Raw genomic sequence first — 17,424 nt, 5'->3', positions numbered from 1 at the left:
AGTGCCAGGCGCCCTGAGGTGACCAGTCAGTAGTGGAGAGCGAGCTAGAAGCCCCAAGCCCAACCTGCCCCTCTCACACTATGGCTCTGAAGGTGGCTGAACCAGCCCACGCCTCCAGATTTGCGACCAGTGCAAACAGCAGGTTCCATGCCCTTGCCCCAACACTCCACCTTTCCTCCACCCTCGGGGGTGGGGTGGTGTCTTTACAGAGCTGGGGCCAGGAGACCTGGGTTCTAGTGGTGAGCCCTCCCTTGATGACCTTGCTGAGACTGAGTTGCCCATCTGCAGAGTAGGGTAGCCTGGCCGACTCCCCATCTCTGAAATCCCGTACCTGTTCACCTGGCCAGGCCCAGCCTGCTCCCTGCAGAGGGGAGGACCACAGGGGATGCAGAATAGGCTCCGCACCTGGATCCCCTCCTGGCCCCTCCGCAGCCCCTTCGGACACCTGCCCAGCCCTCTGGCCCCACCCACCTGTCTCCCAGGTGAACATTCCAAGCCTCACCATTGGCTTTCTGGCTGGTTCCAAACAGTTGGGGAGAGTACCCTGTCTCCCAGGGCAACAGAATTCCTGCATTTAACAGTTCCCTCAGGTCTGCACAGCAAGGACTTTTCTCTCTTTCAAAATGTCTTTCTGGTCATATCATGACCCCACCTCTGGAGGCAGTGAGCCCTTGGAGGACCTACTGTGGCCCTGAATGCAGGTTGGTCTATGAGGGACAAGGAGCCCTGGGACTGTCTTTGGCGGCCACTGAACATGAGGGCCCTACAGTTCAGGGGAACTGCTGGAAAGCACCCACTACACAGGAGCCATCTGGCCTCTGGGTCCTAGAGCCAAGCTGCCTGGTTCATCCTGCCCTCCCTGTTGGCCAGCCTTCAATGTCCTCAGCTGTAGAATGGGATGATGACAGGGCCTGGCTCCTGGGGCCATTGTGGAGGGCCTGAAGGAGGATGCATGCAAAGCTCCAGTTCCCAGTGCTCTCGGCAGGGAGACGCTGCAGCCTCCCTCTGCAGACCGGAGGCCTCTGGGCATGCTCAGGGTTGCTTGTGAAAACCCAGCTGGCTGGGGGCGGAGTTGCTTCTACCTCTGACTTCCTGTGTAGCTTTGGGTTTCTACAACCTCTCTGGGCCAATGTACTAGGAATGGAGGAACAGGGAAGGACAGCCACTTCCTCCTCCTCTGACCTCCAAAATTGCCATACTGAGGAGTTGACCTCACTGTCTCTCCAGGTGGAGGACAGGGGCTGTGCACCTTTCCCCTTCCCCAGGAATGTCTTGGCAAGGAGTCTGGGGAAGGCGAAGGGGAGGGGCAGGGAGGGGACAGGGAGGAGTGTAAAGTGCCCCTGAGGTATCTGCAGCCTCCAACAGATGTCCCTTCCTCTGCTCTGCAGACCCTGGTGCTTCACTCTTGCATGACTGGGCCATGAGCCTTCTACGTATGCCGAGCCTTCCCTGGGTCTGTGCCCAACACCCACAGTGGGGAGGCAGGAGGACCCGAGGGCCTGAGAAGTGGCAGGATCCCATCCTGATGGGCCCTTCAGGAGCTGGGGCAGGGAATACAGGAGCTGAGCCCTTGTCTTCAGACTCTTGCCACCCACCTCGGAGCCTGGTCAACCCTAATCCTGCAGACCAAGACAGGGTCCTGCATAGGGGTGATATGAAAGGGAAGCAGGTGAGGAGAGGGGTCTTCTGCTCTGCGAATCCTCACCCTGTGGGTGCTCCCTAGTGGTCAGTCCCATCTTAGCCAGGAGGGTCTGGGATCCAGACCGCAAGGGCAGCATGCCCCATGGAGTGAGTGTGGACTTTGGAGGTGGCCATGTGTGCGTTGGGATCCACACTTAAAAGTCCCTGGGTTTTCCCTGTCTGTAGAGCCCACCAGGATCCCACCCAGGATCAAGGTGAAGGATGAAGGAGACAATACTGGCTCTTGCAGGGCCTGACACACAGTGGGTGCTTATTATTGCCATACCCAGGGCCCAGGGAAGTAATATCACTTCCAACGGGCTTCTAGGGGACCTCATCTCCAGGAAATCACTTCCAGGACCTTACTGTTTAACTATGCAATCGAGACCAGTGGCCTCTGTCTTTCCACAAAGGGACATGACCAAAATGGCCGGAGCCCCCTTGAACTTTCGGCCAGGACAGCATCCCTGCCCTGGAGGAACAGCTGGGCCAGTGGAGTCTGCTGTTCCAGGCACTTGGGGTGTTGGGTGATGGGAGATGAGATGCATGTCCTGAAAGTTAATATCTTCCTTACATATGAACAGAATGCAATAATGATGATCATATGGGTAGAAGGTGTTGAAAGCGTGGGGAGTCTCAGAGGTGGGGAATGTTTCGTGGGAGCCCCAAGTTCATGGTGAGGGAGGTCACTGTGGGTTAAGAGGCCAGGGAAGATTTCTTCCCAGAAATGAAAGTTCATGCGGGGGCCCTAGGGAACCTGTGTGTTGGCTGGGGTTCTGCCATGTGGTCAGACAGTCCATGAGGGCAACCCCATGGCACTGGCTCAGCTACCTGCCAATTTTGGTCTGAGTCTAGGAATAAGGACTAGGAATAAACCACCAACTCACCGAACTGGAGAAGAATGACCCCTTCACTGGACCAGGGACACAGGCCAATGGCAATGGTAAAGGTGAGGGTGTGGCTCGGGGAAAGCCAGCAGCAACTTTAACTAGTTACTTCCTGCTCTGTGACTCAGCTGGTGCTGCAGGGAGATAGATCAGTTTGTCTGGCCCTCCTTCGAAAGTCCCCCAAATGACCAGAACCCTGACATGCTCTGGGTCTGGCAGGAACCACCTGTCCTGCACCCTGCTATGAACATCTGTGGAAGTCAGAGTCATGGGGTGTAGTGGAGGTGGGTGTGTGGCTTTAACTTAGCAGCAAGGTTTTCTGATGTCACAAATCATTTGGCCTTTCCCTGGGGGGCAGGGGTTGAAAGATAGAGGAGGGGCTGCTGGCATGTGGTCTCTTGGAAAGACTCATTGCTTTCCCAGTGCTGTTCAGGAACAGTCCTCTTTTGAACCCTGCACTCAGATCCCTGGGGCCCATCTGAGTGGGGATAGTGAGGCCTTGGGCAGGTTCCTAATCTCTACTCCTATGTGAAGTACACATCTTACAGGCCTCCTTACCCAAGGTGGCTGGTGGTTTGGTGGATTGATGAGTCTTGTGTAGTACTTCTCACCCAGCTGGGGCCCCACCTTTCAGGATGCTAGGGGTCCAGCACTGGAGGGAAGAATTGGAAGCAACTTTTGCCCCCCCTCAATCCTAACCTTCTAGCCCTGGAGCCTCACAGAGTCTCGCAGTTTCCACGCAGCCACTAACCCCCCGCGGCCTGGATCTCCAAGGCCATTTAGCCCTTTTCCAATTGCCCTGAGTCTGGGAAAGTCTCTGGTCTGTAGAGGTCAAAGGGCACGGGGAGCAGCCCCCTGGACCCAAGACAGACGTGGAACTACACTACCCAGAATTCCCGAGGATAGACAAAAAGGAAATGTCGTTTTCGCAAGGAGAGACTCAGCTCCCCCAGCAGCTGCAAAGCGGGAGAAGGGGGGAAGACTGGGAGAGAGGGATTACCAGGAGGAGGGCGCGCTGTGTGCGGGAGCGCGGGTGGAGAGCCGGGCGGGCGGGGAGGAGGAGGAGGCGGCTCCCGCCCGCCCGCCGCCGCCTGCGGACCTGCATCCCCGCGGGGCTGGCGAGCGGGCGGCGGTCCCTGTGTGCCGGCTGCGCTCGGGCCGGCGGCTGCGGGCGGACGCGGGGGCCAGGCCGGCGCAGGGGCCGAGTTTCTGCAAAGTTTGACCTGGTTGCCTTTCCGATGCTGCAGCAGCGCGAGGCAGCGCGGGGCGCGCCAGGCGGCTGCGGCGCGGCGGCGGGGCTGAGCGGCGACAGCACGCTCACAATGATCATAAAATAAGGGCGGCGCGTGGGGTGGGGGCGAGAGAGCCCCGAGCCTCAGCCCTCCGCCCCCGGCCACCCCCAGCAGCCCCGAGACAGGAGGGCCCTGGGGCCCGGGGCGCCGACGCCGGCTCAGACCCAAGTAGAGAGAACCGAGGGACATTGCCCGGGGGAGGGGGAGGGGGCGCCCCGAGAACGTGCCGGCGGCGGGGTCGGGGCGCCTGGAGGGCGGCGACCCGGGCGCGCGGAGCGGCCCCAGGGGCAGGTGAGTCGGAGGCGCTGCCCGGGTGGGGGCGTGCGCGCCAAAGTTCCCCGGCAGTGGCGAGCGCGCCCGACGCGCGGGGTTCCGGGGCCGCTAGCGGTAGGGGAGTGGGGACAGGGGTGCCCAACGCGGCGGGGCGGGGGCACTGCGCCTCCTGGGGTCCCGCGACCCCCGCCCGAGAAGGAGCGCGCTCCCGATCAGACCGGTCTGGGGACTAGGACTGCGTCCCCAGGGGACTGGAGGGACCCGGGTGGAGAAGAGGCGCCGGGCAAGTCCTGGAGGCCCGCTGCAGTGGCAGCGGGTCGCCCCCCACCTCACCCCGGGCCGCGAGGGTGTCAGCGGAGATGTCACGGGCGGCGATTATTCGCTGGAGCGCGCGGTGGTGCGGCCGCCACTGACGGGCTGGCGGGGGGGCCGCCGCCTCCGGGGAGACCGCCCAGAGCCGCTCTGTCAGCTCCGCAGCCGGCGCCCGGCGCACACGCGTCGCCGCCCACGCGCGCCCCCCGCAGCAAAGTTCGGCTCAACTTTGACGCTCTATTCCTTCCACCTCCCGGCAGGTCCTCCGTGGCCGCGGCGAACCAGGCGGCGGCGGCCGGAGCGCAGTCCCGGGGCCCCGCACCGCTGCCCCCGGCTACAGCGACAGCGGCGAGGAGCACGCGGCGCGCCCGCCAGCGGGCGCCGACGGGGACCCGGCGAGCGCAGAGCCCGGAGCGCGCCTCCCGGGAGCCGCGGGTGGGCGCCCAGCTCCGGGGCGCCGAGACCTCGGCCGAGTGAACAGAAACCGCTCTTCAATTGACTGGGCCCCACCGGGAGGGCGCGTGTGCCCGGGCGAGCGCGTGCGGAAGGCAGAAGGGCAGGAAGTCAGTCTTCTGCAACGAGGGTGGCGCGACCGCGCGGGGACCGAGCCTTCCTTATTTATGTGTCTGCCAGCGCTCGCCTGCTTCCTCCGAAGACTTCAGGGAGAGTCTCCGAGCTGCCGTCCCCGCGTGTGAGGCCCGGAAGGGCTGGAAGTCAGAACAACATGCCTATCCACTAAACTCCAAACTTTTTCTTTTTTTAACCCAAAGAATATCGGTGATTTTTGTCCACTGCTAGGAGAAGAAGAGAGAGCCCAGGGCTCTTGAGATGCAGCAAAATCCTTATTTATAAACAGGCCCAAGGTAGTGATATGCAAATCCCCTGGACCCAGTGAGTTTTCTATCCTATGGATATCAGTTTTGAGGTTTGAGATTGGATTGCACCTCCCCTCTGCACTGGGTCCCGCAGCCTCCATCCTTTCAATGCCCTGTTTTCTCTGGGACTGCTGGCCTTCCCTGGAGATTAGAGTGGTCCTGTGTGCCATGGGCTGTATTCAGAGCATCAGAGGCAAAGCCAGAGTCTTCCGGGAAGGGATCACCGTGATTGATGTGAAAGCCTCTATCGACCCCATCCCCACCAGCATCGATGAGTCCTCCAGTGTGGTGCTCCGCTACCGGACGCCCCACTTCCGGGCCTCGGCCCAGGTGGTCATGCCGCCCATCCCCAAGAAAGAGACCTGGATTGTTGGCTGGATTCAGGCATGCAGCCACATGGAGTTCTACAACCAGTACGGAGAGCAGGGCATGTGAGTACTGTTCAAGACCCAGCTTGGGGGCTGCTGGTGGGGGTCAGCTTGGAGGCCTGGGGACGGGAGGAGTGGGTTAGAGATCCCCAAGGAGGGGGCCTCCCCTGGCCAGAGGGAAGCTTTAGGCAGCCGTGGAAGTGGCTTCTGCATGGTCTTGGGCCAGGTGACTCCCTGGAGGGTTTACTTGTTGATCCAGACTAGGAATCATGGCTCTAGGACCTACTGGCCATTGCCCCCTGGGTTCCTGTCCTTCCCTCCAAGATGCCAAGAAAGTAGAGCCACATTCCTCCCTAGGCCTCTTTTAGCAAACAAGTGTTCCATCTGCCTGAAGAGTGTCAGGGCCGTCAGGGGTCATCAGAGAGGCCACTGCTCTGCCCCTTGTGCTGGACTCTCGAGCCCTCTGGTTGGGCCTGAACTTGTGCTTTCAGATACACATGAGGCCCTCAGGGGTGCTTGGGAACATTTTGACATTGCAAGGGGCCTTATGTTGAGAGGGTCCTTAGCTTTAGAAACCTGGTTGAAGCTCTCAGCCTCCCAGGCATTAGCAGTGTCAGCATCTGCTGTCCCTTCAATGGAGAACTAACTAGAAACGGCTAAGGAGCCCACTAGCCTCTTTCCTGCAGCCTGGTCTCTGAAATGTTTGTGTGGTCCTTGTTCTGGCATGTTCCTTGACCCAGAAATAGCCATCCCAGGGTAGAAAGGGCCGCTGGAGATGCTCTTAGGGGAAATGACTTGACTTGGTCACCCTGGAACAGGGCTGTGCAAAAGTTGTTTCTGAGCATGAGGACCTTTGTGGGACCTAGGTGAGCCCCAAGGGGCAGGCTGCCAATTTGATGCCCATGACTGTCCCTGGACACAGCCCCATAGCCCTCTCTCAGCACCCACCCCAGGGAGCGTTACTTCCCAGCTCTGCAGGTGAGGAAGAGGCGAGTTTCCCCCAGTGTTGGAGCCCATCACTGATGGACGATCGTGCTGGGCTAGGAGGGCTGCAGACGGTTGGGCACAAATTGTGTGCCCTGTCCACTTAGCGACTCTAGGTTCTAAGGGAAGCAGGATGATTGTGGTAAACTTAAAAAAGGGCTGTAACTGTGATTTCCCAAAGACTGTGGGGTACGCAGGGCCCATGGAGACACTTGTGGGCATCCCTCCAGAAACCTGGTCTCCGTTCACTAGTTCTTCCTATCATAAGAGAGGCTATTAATGCGGTTTAGGTGGGGGGCTGGCTTCCATTCCAGGAAGGAAAACGTGACTCTTGGTTACTCAGGGAGGACCTTTCCTAAGAAGGCTTCAGCCTGGCTTTGCAAAGCATCCGGGACAGTTGTCGACAAACAAAGGTTTCCCTCGGGGGTTTCTGGCTAAGCCTAATTTCTTGCCTGATTTCTGTTCAGCCAGGCTGAGAGTCAGGGAGCTGGGCGACCTCACCATTACTGTGCCAGTCCTTGGTTCCTGGTTAGACAACCTCGTGCATCTCGGACTCTGCGGTCAAACAGACCTGGGCGGGAGGCCAGACTCTGGGATGTGACCCTAGGCGAGTTCCTTAGTCACTCTGAGCCTTGGTTTTGCTTTTCTGCAAACTGGGGCTAAACATAGCCCCTTCCCACGGATTATTTGGAGAACTACTCAAGACGACCTTTGTCAAGCAGTCAGCGCTCAGCCAAGCTGAGTGGACACTCAGTGTAGGCAGCTGTCTTTTGGCATTGCTGTGATTGTGATTCTACTGGACGGGAGTGAGTGACAGTATTTGTAAAGCTGAGGATTTTGGCTGAAACTAGAGTTGGGACAGATGTCAGCTACTACCAGGTCTTCCTCTTTTACACAGGGACTACACCCTAACTTTAAAAATTTAAAAATAGCTCAGGTCAGGGATGGTTTAAGTGGCTAAAGCCATTTTCCGTCTCTCCATTGCCCTTACGGTTTTGTTGCTCTGGGGCGTCTGTCTCCTTGCATTCTCCCTGGGTGCCCTGGTGTCGGGTAGGACCAGCCCTGGGGAAGGGGAGGGCATGCGGCTCCCTGGGAGGGGCAGCACTGGGCTGCAGAAGGTCCCCGGGTGGTGGCTGGGGGGCAGCCGTGGAAGTCCTTCCTGTTCTCTGCACATGGGGATAAGGAGAGAGCTTCCCGGAGGCTGCTGTGAGGATTCAAGGGGAGGACGGGGGCAGGCGACAGCGTAGGAGGCTGCCCAGCTTTTTATCACTAGTCGACAGAATGGAAGGAGAGCTGGAACTGCCAGGCCCCCAGTTCCTGGGCCCTGCTGTGCTCTGTGCTCACCCCGTGCCCTGAGAAGTTGAGGGGCTCTTGGAAGCCTCCTGAAAGTAAATAGAAGCATTTACCTGGGACTTAGAAGAGCCTTCCCATTTTCCCCATCTGAGACTTCCTACGATAACTACTGTTTTTGAGTCTTAAGCCTCAGGTGCAGCATGGGAGAGTGGAGCGTGGAGTCAGTGAGGTAGACCAGAAGCTGCTACCAGCCCAGCATGGTCCCTGCTCCTTGCCTGAGCCAGAGTGGGGTGCAGCTTCATGCCAGGGGTTGGGGGACTTGAGCAGAGGGAGAAACCAAGCAGCGTCACCTGATGTGACAAGCACAAAGGTCCCCAAACATGGCCCAGTGTCTCCTGGGAGGGGTGCCAAATCACCCTAGTTGAGAACCACTGGATCCAACCCAGACACTTGGAATCACTACAGTGAAACCTAGGCCCTGGGCTTCAGTGGCCTGGGCAGGGGACTGCCTGCCAGGTGGCCAAGCCTCCATCAGGGCTTCTGTTCTTCACAAATGGGTTTGTGCTCAAAATATTAATTCCAAATACTTAGCCGAAATCCATAATGCCCCCAACGTTATCCCTGCTGGAAATTAATCTCTAAGCCAGGAGGTGAACTTTTTAGAATGAGATTCTGGGTTAGAAGTGTTTGAAATGGAATAATAAATACCAAAGCTGCCACCTCAGCAACGCCCCGACTTTCACGGAGAGCTGGGAAATGGCGCTTCCCCGTGCCAGCTCGAGAGATTCTATATGGTTTTGGGTCCAACCCACATTGCTTTAAAAGCCAGCCCCCCTCCAGACTGTTGGAGACACCTGCCTCCACAGCCGTCCTCCGCAATTCCTCAACTGCCACCTGTCAGCTGGCGTAGAGCCTTCTAAGTGACAAGTCACAGTTTCTCGCCTGTGTGGGAGACACTCGCCTTGTCCCTAGCTCGCCCTTCTCTGGAGCCCCCAGGGAGCCTGGCCCACATCCAAGGCCAAGGCTAGGAGCCATACGGCTCAGGATTCTGCCATCGGGCAGCCTTGGGTGTGAGGAGAGGAGAGCAGTTCAAACGGAGGGTCCCTTTGGGTTGACAGTGCCCTGTACCCATGTTTGGCAGCAGGTGGGTCTGGCCCCAGGCCCTAGGTCAGTCTCTTAACCTTTTAGAGCCTCAGTTTCCATCTGTGAAATGGGAACGCCAGCTCCTCCCTCGCAGGAGGACTTAGGGAGAAGACAGGCCGCAGGTGCTCAGGGCGCCCCGGGTGCAGAAGCTCCTCCTCCATGACGGCTAGCGGTCTGTCACTGTGAATCAGGATTACTAGTAACGGGTTATCATTCTGCACCACCTGGCAGAGAGCGGGCTAAAGGCTGCTGCACTGAGTCTGCCGCCCATCCCTTGTCCTGGGCTTCCCACACCCTCTGTGGCAGGAGAGCCGGGCCCTTGAGGCTCCTGGGTCTTTCTGGCCCACACGTGTGCTGGCACCTGCTGTCATGGGGTTCCAGGGGCTGGTGGGGAAGGGCGGGCAGGGAGGAGGGATGCTGAGTGGGGGGAGCTCAGCTGCCATGGGCTCCCCTTCAGAGGGTGCTCCCCAGGACCTCAGGAGGGCCTCGTTTTAGGATGAGGCTGCAGCCTCCGCCCGAGACCTGCCAGGGCCTGCCAGAGGAGGCTTCAGGACACAGATCTAGGGGGCCCGGAGGAATGTCCCTGCTGACCACGTGGCCTCTTCCTGAAGCCCGGGGCCTGTGCTTCAGGCTCTGCACAGAACAATTGAGGACGAGGCTTCCTCTCTGTGACCGGAAGGCGGCCTCCCCCCATCTGCTGGGCCCTGGCGGAGGCAAGGGCGGGGTGGGTGGGAGAGGGAAGTCCCTGTGTGGAGGCTTTGGGGTGGGAGGAAGTGGTGGGGGATGGCCTGGCCCAGAGAGAACTCCCCCTGGACCAGCCCTGGCCAAGCAATGGCTCCAGCCCTTGTCCACCTTCCGAGTCCTGGAAACAAAAGCTGGCTGCTCCAGGAGCGTGCAAGACAGCCAGGGTCATCAGGGAGATGACAAAATACTGAGGTCCTTTGTTACTGGTCAGATCGGGCGAAAATGAAAAAGCTCAGTGTGCTTTGGTTAGTGGGAGTACCGTCCAGGCGGTTCTGCCGGGAGGGCTGGCTATTCAGATCTCATACCCTTCAGCTGGGGCGTCCTGCCGGAGCCTGGCTCACAGACCCCTGTGCCCCAACCGGGCCTGGCTCACGGGGGCATCCAGAAAGTACACGCTAAGGAGTCAGCAGGTGCGTGCATGTAGGGGTGGGGACAGAAAGATGGATGTGCAGGGATGCAAACTCAGCACTGTTGACAGTAGCAAAACCCCCCAACAACCCCAGTGTCCTTCCGCAGGGAGCATGGTCTGTCTACAGAGGGAAGTGTGAGGGGCCGCTGGGTGGACTTGGAGGTGTCCCTACCGGGCGGAACGTGATGTTATACCACTGCGTTTGAAGGGGAGTTGTAAGACAATATGTTATAAAGAAAACACTAGACATGGGACATTCAGAGAAAGGCCTAGGGACGGAGTGTGGTGAGTGGCCTCGCTGGGGCAGGAGGGCAAGGAAGAGATGGCTTTTGGTTTTCATTTTATTTATACACTTCTTTAGGGCTTGCTTTAAAAAAAAAAGTACATATTTATAACCGAAAGCTAAAATTAAACAAGCACTGTGGGTCTTCCTGTCCCAGTCGGGTCCAGGGCTGTGGCCTGGGTTAGGAGGGGTGGGGTGGGCAGGAAGAGGGTGGCTGCCCCAGAAGGAGTGGGGTTTGTTGTTGGGGAGCTTCAGCAAAGGGCCTGAGTGGGGGGAAGCCTCTAGCGCCCTCCCCTGGCTGTGAGCAAGCTCTGGGGGCCTGGGAGGTCGGAGCCCCCGGGGCCACCACAGGTGGGGCACCTGGATCCTTGTCCAGTGTACTAGGGGACTGGCTCCTGGCCTCAGTTTCTGTAAAGTTGTACAACTTTTCCAGAATGAATACTTTGCAAATTTTACCAAATTATAAACTGCACATTTGGGGACCAGGTGAGATAATCCCTAAATTCCAATCAGGCCTGGGTGGATGATTGGAACCAGGGCTGGGCAGGAGAGCTGTGGGCCCAGCAACATGTGTGATGCGCGTTAGAAAGCAGGTCTAGTTCCGTATCTCTGCATGTGCAACCTGTCCTTTCAGAGGCGCTTCCTAGGAGAGACTGAATGTAGTTGCACTTTTTAAAAAGTGATTAATTTTAAGGGGAAGAGTTAAATGAATAAGCATGCAGGAGACGCGTAGATGAGACCAAAGTGAAGGGAGAAACCCAGCGATTGGTGAACTTTCAGGCCTGGCACAGAGGGTCCTCTGGTCTTCTGGCTGTGGAGTAGTCAGGACTGGGGACCCTGAACAAAGGGAGGAGGCAGGGCCCTTGGGGGCTTGGAGGGCCCTGAGCCAGCTGGGGAGAAAGCCCAGGCCCCGCTCACCACCCACTTCCTGTTGATGCACACTGTGAGGACGGCCTGGAACCCTCATCTGTACTGTTCTTCAGAAGTCCGGAAAGGGGTGCACCTGTCGGCCTGGTAGAGGTCACAGAGGTGGCAAAGTCACCCCTGTCCTCAAGGCCTTGGAGGGTCTGGGCTGGCTACTGGCTGGTGGCTCCACCTGAGGCCCTGAGCTGAGGTCAACCCACAGGTGACCCTCCACCACTGCCAGTCGAGGCTCCCTCGGGAGCAGCCTCCCCCATCGCCAGCCTCCTGTGGCAGCCTTTCTGCCTCGTTCCGACTCGCACTGGGCAGGTGTGCTGCTTGGAGCCTGAGTGTGGGTAAGCCCAGGCTCGTGCTGTGAGTGCTAGCTGGACCCTTCCCAGGAGTGTGACCTTGAACTGGGCCTCTAACTTCATTAAGTCTATCCCCAGAGTACATGTGGCATCTGGCACATCTGTGTGAATGGCACCCGCTGTCACCACATTACTGTGGTGACAGCCCATCCTGCTAGTGGTGATCCCACCTGCAGCTCTTCAGGGGAGCAGAGGCTCTGAGGAACTCGGGGTGCCTGACACTCCTCATGGAGACCCCTGTGGGGCTCAGGACCCAAGGAGAGACTGTCACTGACAGTCCTCGGTCAGGCCACCAGCGTTTGTCCTCCCTGACTCTGGGCCAGGCTCTGGGATGCTTCCTGGCTGTGTGGTGACGGGAAGACCTGCTCCCTGCCCTCTCTGCCCTTGTGGTCCATCTGGGGAAGAGATTGCCCACAAATGATGGCATAATTATTTAATCACCCTCATGCGTGTGCCAGGAAGCAGCAGGATGGGGATCTGATGGCACTGAGCGCTGACCGAGGCCACCTGGCCCATGGGGAGGGTCGGGGCAGCATCTCTGGGATGCTGGCCCCAGAGCTGAGCGGCGAGTACCTACTAACTGGGACAGGAGGCGGAGGACACTACTCCTGGTCGAAGGCTTCGGGATGGGAGGGGCAGGACCACTGGAGGCACTGAGACTCGGGCCCTGGCTCGCGAGCCCGGGGAGCGGTGTGCGCACGCACTCTGGGCTTCAGCCACACGGGGTTAGGGCCCCGGGCCCCGGGAGTCCTGGCTGGCTTAACAGGGTCGGGGCAGTGTAACCAGATTTGTGTTTTTAAAAGCTCGCAGGAGGCTGGGAGACCAGGAGGGGTCAGGGTCCCTGAAGGCAAAGGAGAAGGGGCCTGTGGAGTAGGGTGGGCCCGGGCCCCTGGGGTGCAGCCCCTCCGTGTGGAACTCACACTTGAAGGCACATAATCTGAAAGCATAAATGAGGGTCAGAAGAGGCGTCTGGTCATCAGGGCTGGCAGGTCTCTTGGTCCTGGAGGCACACCTGCCACTGCTGGCGCCTCCTCCACAGTCTCCAGAAGTTTCCATTGACACCACTGACTGCACAGGCACTTCCAGGAGTGCATTGTTAGGCACAGGCTGCTGACGGAAGGGGGTCTGCCATGCGGTCACGGGGCTGGTGGCTGGCTGAGTTGCTCCCTGTCCCTGGGGCTGCCTCCTGGACCACACTCCCCGCCCCCAGGCCCTGCGATGAAGACGTGGCAGTGTCCTGGGTCTGAGTAATGTGCTGTATGAGATTGCTGCCTGCTGGCTCATGGTGCTGTCACCTGTCTGTGACTGACCCAGGCCTTGGGCTTTAGGGGGCTGGGGCCAGAGAGATTGGCCATTGACGCTTTGGAAGTGACCTAGGGCTGGGCCAGAACTAAGTGCCTTTGCCTGTGTGCTGCCTGCACTTTAGACGGAGGTGTGGCTCAGTGGTGGAGCCCTTGCCTGGCATGCAGGAGTCCTGGGTTCCAGCCCAGCCCAGCATGTCAAAAAACTAACGAGAAAACCAAAACTAAAACCACTTTTCAGGATGGGTCTGGTCAGACCCGGGGCCTGGGCCCCACTACTTAGCCAAATTTCCTGGGAAAAAGTTGCCTTGCCTGCCCCACTGCACGGCTTTCAGGACTTGCCCAGGGTCCCATGCCACCAAGGGGGCTGAGACTGACAGCCCACGGGGTTCCAGACTACGTTTAGGGGCCCCTGCAGAGAAAAGCAAGTCAGGCTGACCACATGCTGGCCAGGGGCATCTGCCCAGACGGTCCTCTCAGCTCCCCAGCCCGTGGATGCAGCAGGGCGTCACAGGTCAGCACGCAGCACTGAGGGCTGGCTCTGAGGCCAGGAGGGAGGGCAGCCTTTTGGGAGGGGCCCTGTCAGGTTTCCTCTTGTTCTATTGCTCCAGAAAAGGGGCCCAACAGTCTCCGCTGCCCCTTCGAGGCAAGCTGGAGAGGAAGAAGGGTTGCTGGTGGGGAGGAAGGGGCACTGCAGCCCCAGGACTTCCCCCAGCGCCGGCTCTGGCCTGGGTGAGAGGGGAGGAGGGTAGAGCTGAAGGGCTCCAGGGGGGCTGATTGGCAAGGGAAAGGCTGGAGTCACCCCCTTTCTTGGGAAGGACACTGAAGCCCAGAAGAGGACTCAATCTGCCAGGGGTCAGACACTGGCCACAAGAGGGGTCAGGCATCATTTCTAGATTGGCTGGCCCATGGGCTCCTGTCAGCCCCTACAGCTGGAGGACACTTCTGGGGAGGGGCACAGGTGCAGGTGGGAGGGGCTGCCGACCTGCTTTCCCTCCTGACATGCTGTGTCCTCTGGGAGTCTGCAGCCTCCACCCTGACCAAGGACACGGGGCCGTGCTGCATGCCACTGTCTCTCTGGTATCTGTGGAGACCCCGCTCTGTGGTCACTGCATTCAGCCAGAGCACGTCTGTGTCATCACTGCCAACTACCAGCAGACCCTAGTCACGGAGGGGCAACCGGAGCCTCTCTAAATCCCAGCTGGGATCAGGCCTGGTCTACCGCAGAGTGGGACCTAAGACAGAGGGTCGGTCCCTGAGGAGTCTGATTTAGATGGTGCTGGAGCACAGGACGTGGCCCTGCCTGGGGTCACCCACCTGGCATCGGATGTCTGTTTCCTACCTGACCCTCACCTAGACAGCAAGCCCCAGGGTCAAAGGACACTGGTGTGCTGTGTCCATCCTATTCTCAGGGCCTGGTCCACTACGACGACAAAGACAAACCTTGCTGAGTGACCGAGTGAGTGACCTGGCCTTCTTTGTCCTAGGTCCAGCTGGGAGCTCCCCGACCTTCAGGAAGGCAAGATCGAAGCCATCAGCGACTCGGACGGGGTGAACTACCCCTGGTATGGCAACACCACGGAGACCTGCACCATCGTGGGCCCCACCAAGAGAGATTCCAAGTTCATCATCAGCATGAACGACAACTTTTACCCCAGCGTCACGTGGGCCGTGCCGGTCAGCGAGAGCAACGTGGCCAAACTGACCAACATCTACCGGGACCAGAGCTTCACCACGTGGCTGGTGGCCACCAACACCTCCACCAACGACATGATCATCCTGCAGACGCTGCACTGGCGCATGCAGCTGAGCATTGAGGTGAACCCCAACCGGCCTCTGGGCCAGCGCGCCAGGCTGCGGGAGCCCATTGCCCAGGACCAGCCCAAAATCCTGAGCAAGAACGAGCCCATCCCGCCCAGCGCCCTGGTCAAGCCCAATGCCAATGACGCTCAGGTCCTAATGTGGCGGCCCAAGTATGGGCAGCCGCTGGTGGTGATTCCACCCAAGCACCGGTAACAGCCAGGACGCCTGGCTAGGTTATACTCACAGACGATGATTCTGCTCAGACAGAACCCAACGCACTGTTGGTCATTCAGCAAATACAACCACTCTACCTTCTCCAGCGGGCGGATCTCACTGTGCTGATGCCCCCCGCCCGCCTCCCGGCTCTCGCCACCTGCTTCCTGTGGGGAGGGGGGGAGACCAGCGGACGGACAGACCCCAGGAGCACCTTCAGGGGCACCCTTCAGTGTCCCCTGGGGTCTCCTTTCCTCTTGACCTGCCGTTCACTTGCAGCCGATCCCTGAAACACTGCTTTTTTTTTAACTCCTCTTTCTGGGGTTCAGGGGCAGGAGGAGGAGGCACTGAGTATGGGGGAAGCCCAGGCCTCGGTGTGTGGGGCGGCTCCCCTCCTCCCTGGTCCTCTGCCACGCGGCCTTATGTAGACTTGCTTTGCCAAACTTTTGCCTTAAGCCGAATTTAAAGGAAAAAAAAAAAAAAGGAAACAGAAACAACATGGGGTCTCTCTCCTACTGGACTGTACCTCTCTGCCAGAGGCGGAGGGCGGGCATCGGGTCCAGGGAGAGAGCCACAGAGCCACCCAGTTGTCTCAGAAGGGGGACAGTGTGGAAACTTAAGCCTGAAACCAGTTGCTTGTCCTTCTGCTCAAGCAGACCCACAGATTCTGCCGAGGGCTGTTCTCTCCACCCTGGGCAGACGCCCTCCTGGTGCCTGCCGGGGGCTGTGAGCTGGGGCGCGTCCGCAGTGGCCTCTCTCTCCTCACAGCCTTAACTTGCCTGGGGTGGCTCCAGAGGAGGGGAGGCCCGGGAGCAGTAAGTGACCCAGGGGATTTTCACCCTCTCCGTCCCCACCCATCCCAGCTTGTCCCCTGCAGCGTGCAGCTTTTCCTGTCCCTCCACACTGGTCCCAGCACCACACGACAGTCCTCATTTGAGTCTCAAAGGTAAGAAAGGCACCTTGTCCCTCCTTTCACTGACCTCAAGACTTGAATCTGGTGGCGCCCACGCCCTTGGCTGGCTGTCCTCAGCCACTGCAAAGGAGCCAGTGCCAGCCTTCTGGCTAATCTCAGGGGACGCACCCCCGGCTCTCTGGGGGAGGCTGCGGACAGGCTCCAAGCCCCAGGGGTGGCGCAGGCAGGCTGTGGGGGGCACCTGAGCCACACCTAGGCACTGTGCCTCTGGGAGGTCTGGGGTCAGCTGAGTGCTTCTCCTGTCCTCCGAGAAAGAAACCTAGACCCAGGGCAGGGAGGGTTCATCAGGCCACTGCAGGGGCTGGGCTGGCAGAACAGTGGCCTGAGGATGGCCATCAGGTGTCCAGTCTTGGGTCTGCTCTCTGGAACCGGAGGACAGGTCTTAACCGTTGTCTGCTGCCCCTGGGCACTCCCAGGGACCCTTGCCCGAGCCAGGCCCCCTCAAGCTTGCCAACCTCCAGCTGCATCTCTGGCCCTGCATTCACACCCACAGTGACCAAGCACAGGAAACCGTCAGACAGGGGAAAACCACCTCTGCTGCAGATGAGCCACTGGCAAGAGTCTCAGTGACAATGTGAGGGGACGCAGGCATGCAGCGTGGTGTTCAGGGAGCCGCTGTCCAGGGCTGGGCCCTCTCCTGGAACTGCAGGTTCCCTTTGTGTGTACAGAGGCCCAGCCACCAGAGAGGCTGTGGCCTTGAGTGGGGAATGGTGGGGTCCCAGCTCTGCCTGCTGGGCCTTCTGGCTGGAGGCCGTTCTCTACACTCAGGTCTTTCTTGCACTAAAGAGGAGACGGGCCAGGGCAAGGTGCCAGGAAGCGGGGTTCTCAGCTGGCCTGGTCATCACCAAGGGTCCTTCTTGGAGTGGGGCTGTGAGGGAGATCCTCAGCTGCTCTGGAGCACTGGGGCTCCTAGGCCTGCATTTCTTGAGTGTGAACAAGCATTTGAGACAGGGGCCACTCCCTCCCCATGCATGGCCTGCCCTGCCCACCAGGGCCCCTGGCCGTCATCCCAAGCCCCTTCTTCTCCACCCTCCTGCCTGACTGAAGTTGGGGCTGGCAAGACCCCGAGAGGGTACAGGTCCAGCTGAGGATGCTCAGCGTGACGTGCACCCAGTCCCAGGCTTCCTGCGGGGCCTCGAGTCTTTGACGTCCCCCCACTCCTGGACACACACTCCTTCCAGCAATAAGAGCCGTCTCTGGTCGTGGAGCATACTGTGAAAGTGATCCTGGGTCCTGACCAGGAGGCACAGGACTCGAGGACAATGTAAAATGAGCCTTTTTTTTTTTTAATTTAAAATAAAAAAAAAAAAACACAATTAT

At 59.2% G+C, this 17,424-nt stretch overlaps 1 protein-coding gene across 2 annotated transcripts; it reads left to right on the top strand.

Moving 5' to 3' along the window:
- The first annotated feature begins 4,885 nt into the window (after positions 1–4,885).
- Positions 4,886–15,619, top strand: Fam78a (family with sequence similarity 78 member A). 2 transcript variants are annotated; one of them, XM_046451741.2, is made up of 2 exons: positions 4,886–5,750; positions 14,603–15,619. In XM_046451741.2, the coding sequence occupies exons 1-2, from the start codon at positions 5,428–5,430 to the stop codon at positions 15,129–15,131; spliced, it is 852 nt and encodes a 283-aa protein (XP_046307697.1). In that variant the 5' UTR covers positions 4,886–5,427; the 3' UTR covers positions 15,132–15,619. The 2 variants fall into 2 exon arrangements, with proteins under 2 accessions (XP_046307697.1, XP_058437833.1); XM_058581850.1 differs by lacking the exon at positions 4,886–5,750 and adding an exon at positions 9,907–10,261.
- The last annotated feature ends 1,805 nt before the right edge of the window (positions 15,620–17,424 follow it).

This window comes from Marmota monax, unplaced genomic scaffold (genome assembly GCF_021218885.2).
Source record: "Marmota monax isolate L192 unplaced genomic scaffold, Marmota_monax_Labrador192_F-V1.1 WCK01_AAM20220418_F8-fsc00020, whole genome shotgun sequence".
NCBI classification, from domain to species: domain Eukaryota; kingdom Metazoa; phylum Chordata; class Mammalia; order Rodentia; family Sciuridae; genus Marmota; species Marmota monax.
This window is presented reverse-complemented; position numbering and strand designations above follow the sequence as displayed.

Excerpts from the sequence above, each read along its gene's own strand:
- Fam78a (XM_046451741.2), top strand. The coding sequence starts at position 5,428 with ATGCCCTGTTTTCTCTGGGACTGCTGGCCTTCCCTGGAGATTAGAGTG. Across the intron at positions 5,751-14,602 it reads CAGTACGGAGAGCAGGGCAT|GTCCAGCTGGGAGCTCCCCG; the intron begins GTGAGTACTGTT and ends TCTTTGTCCTAG.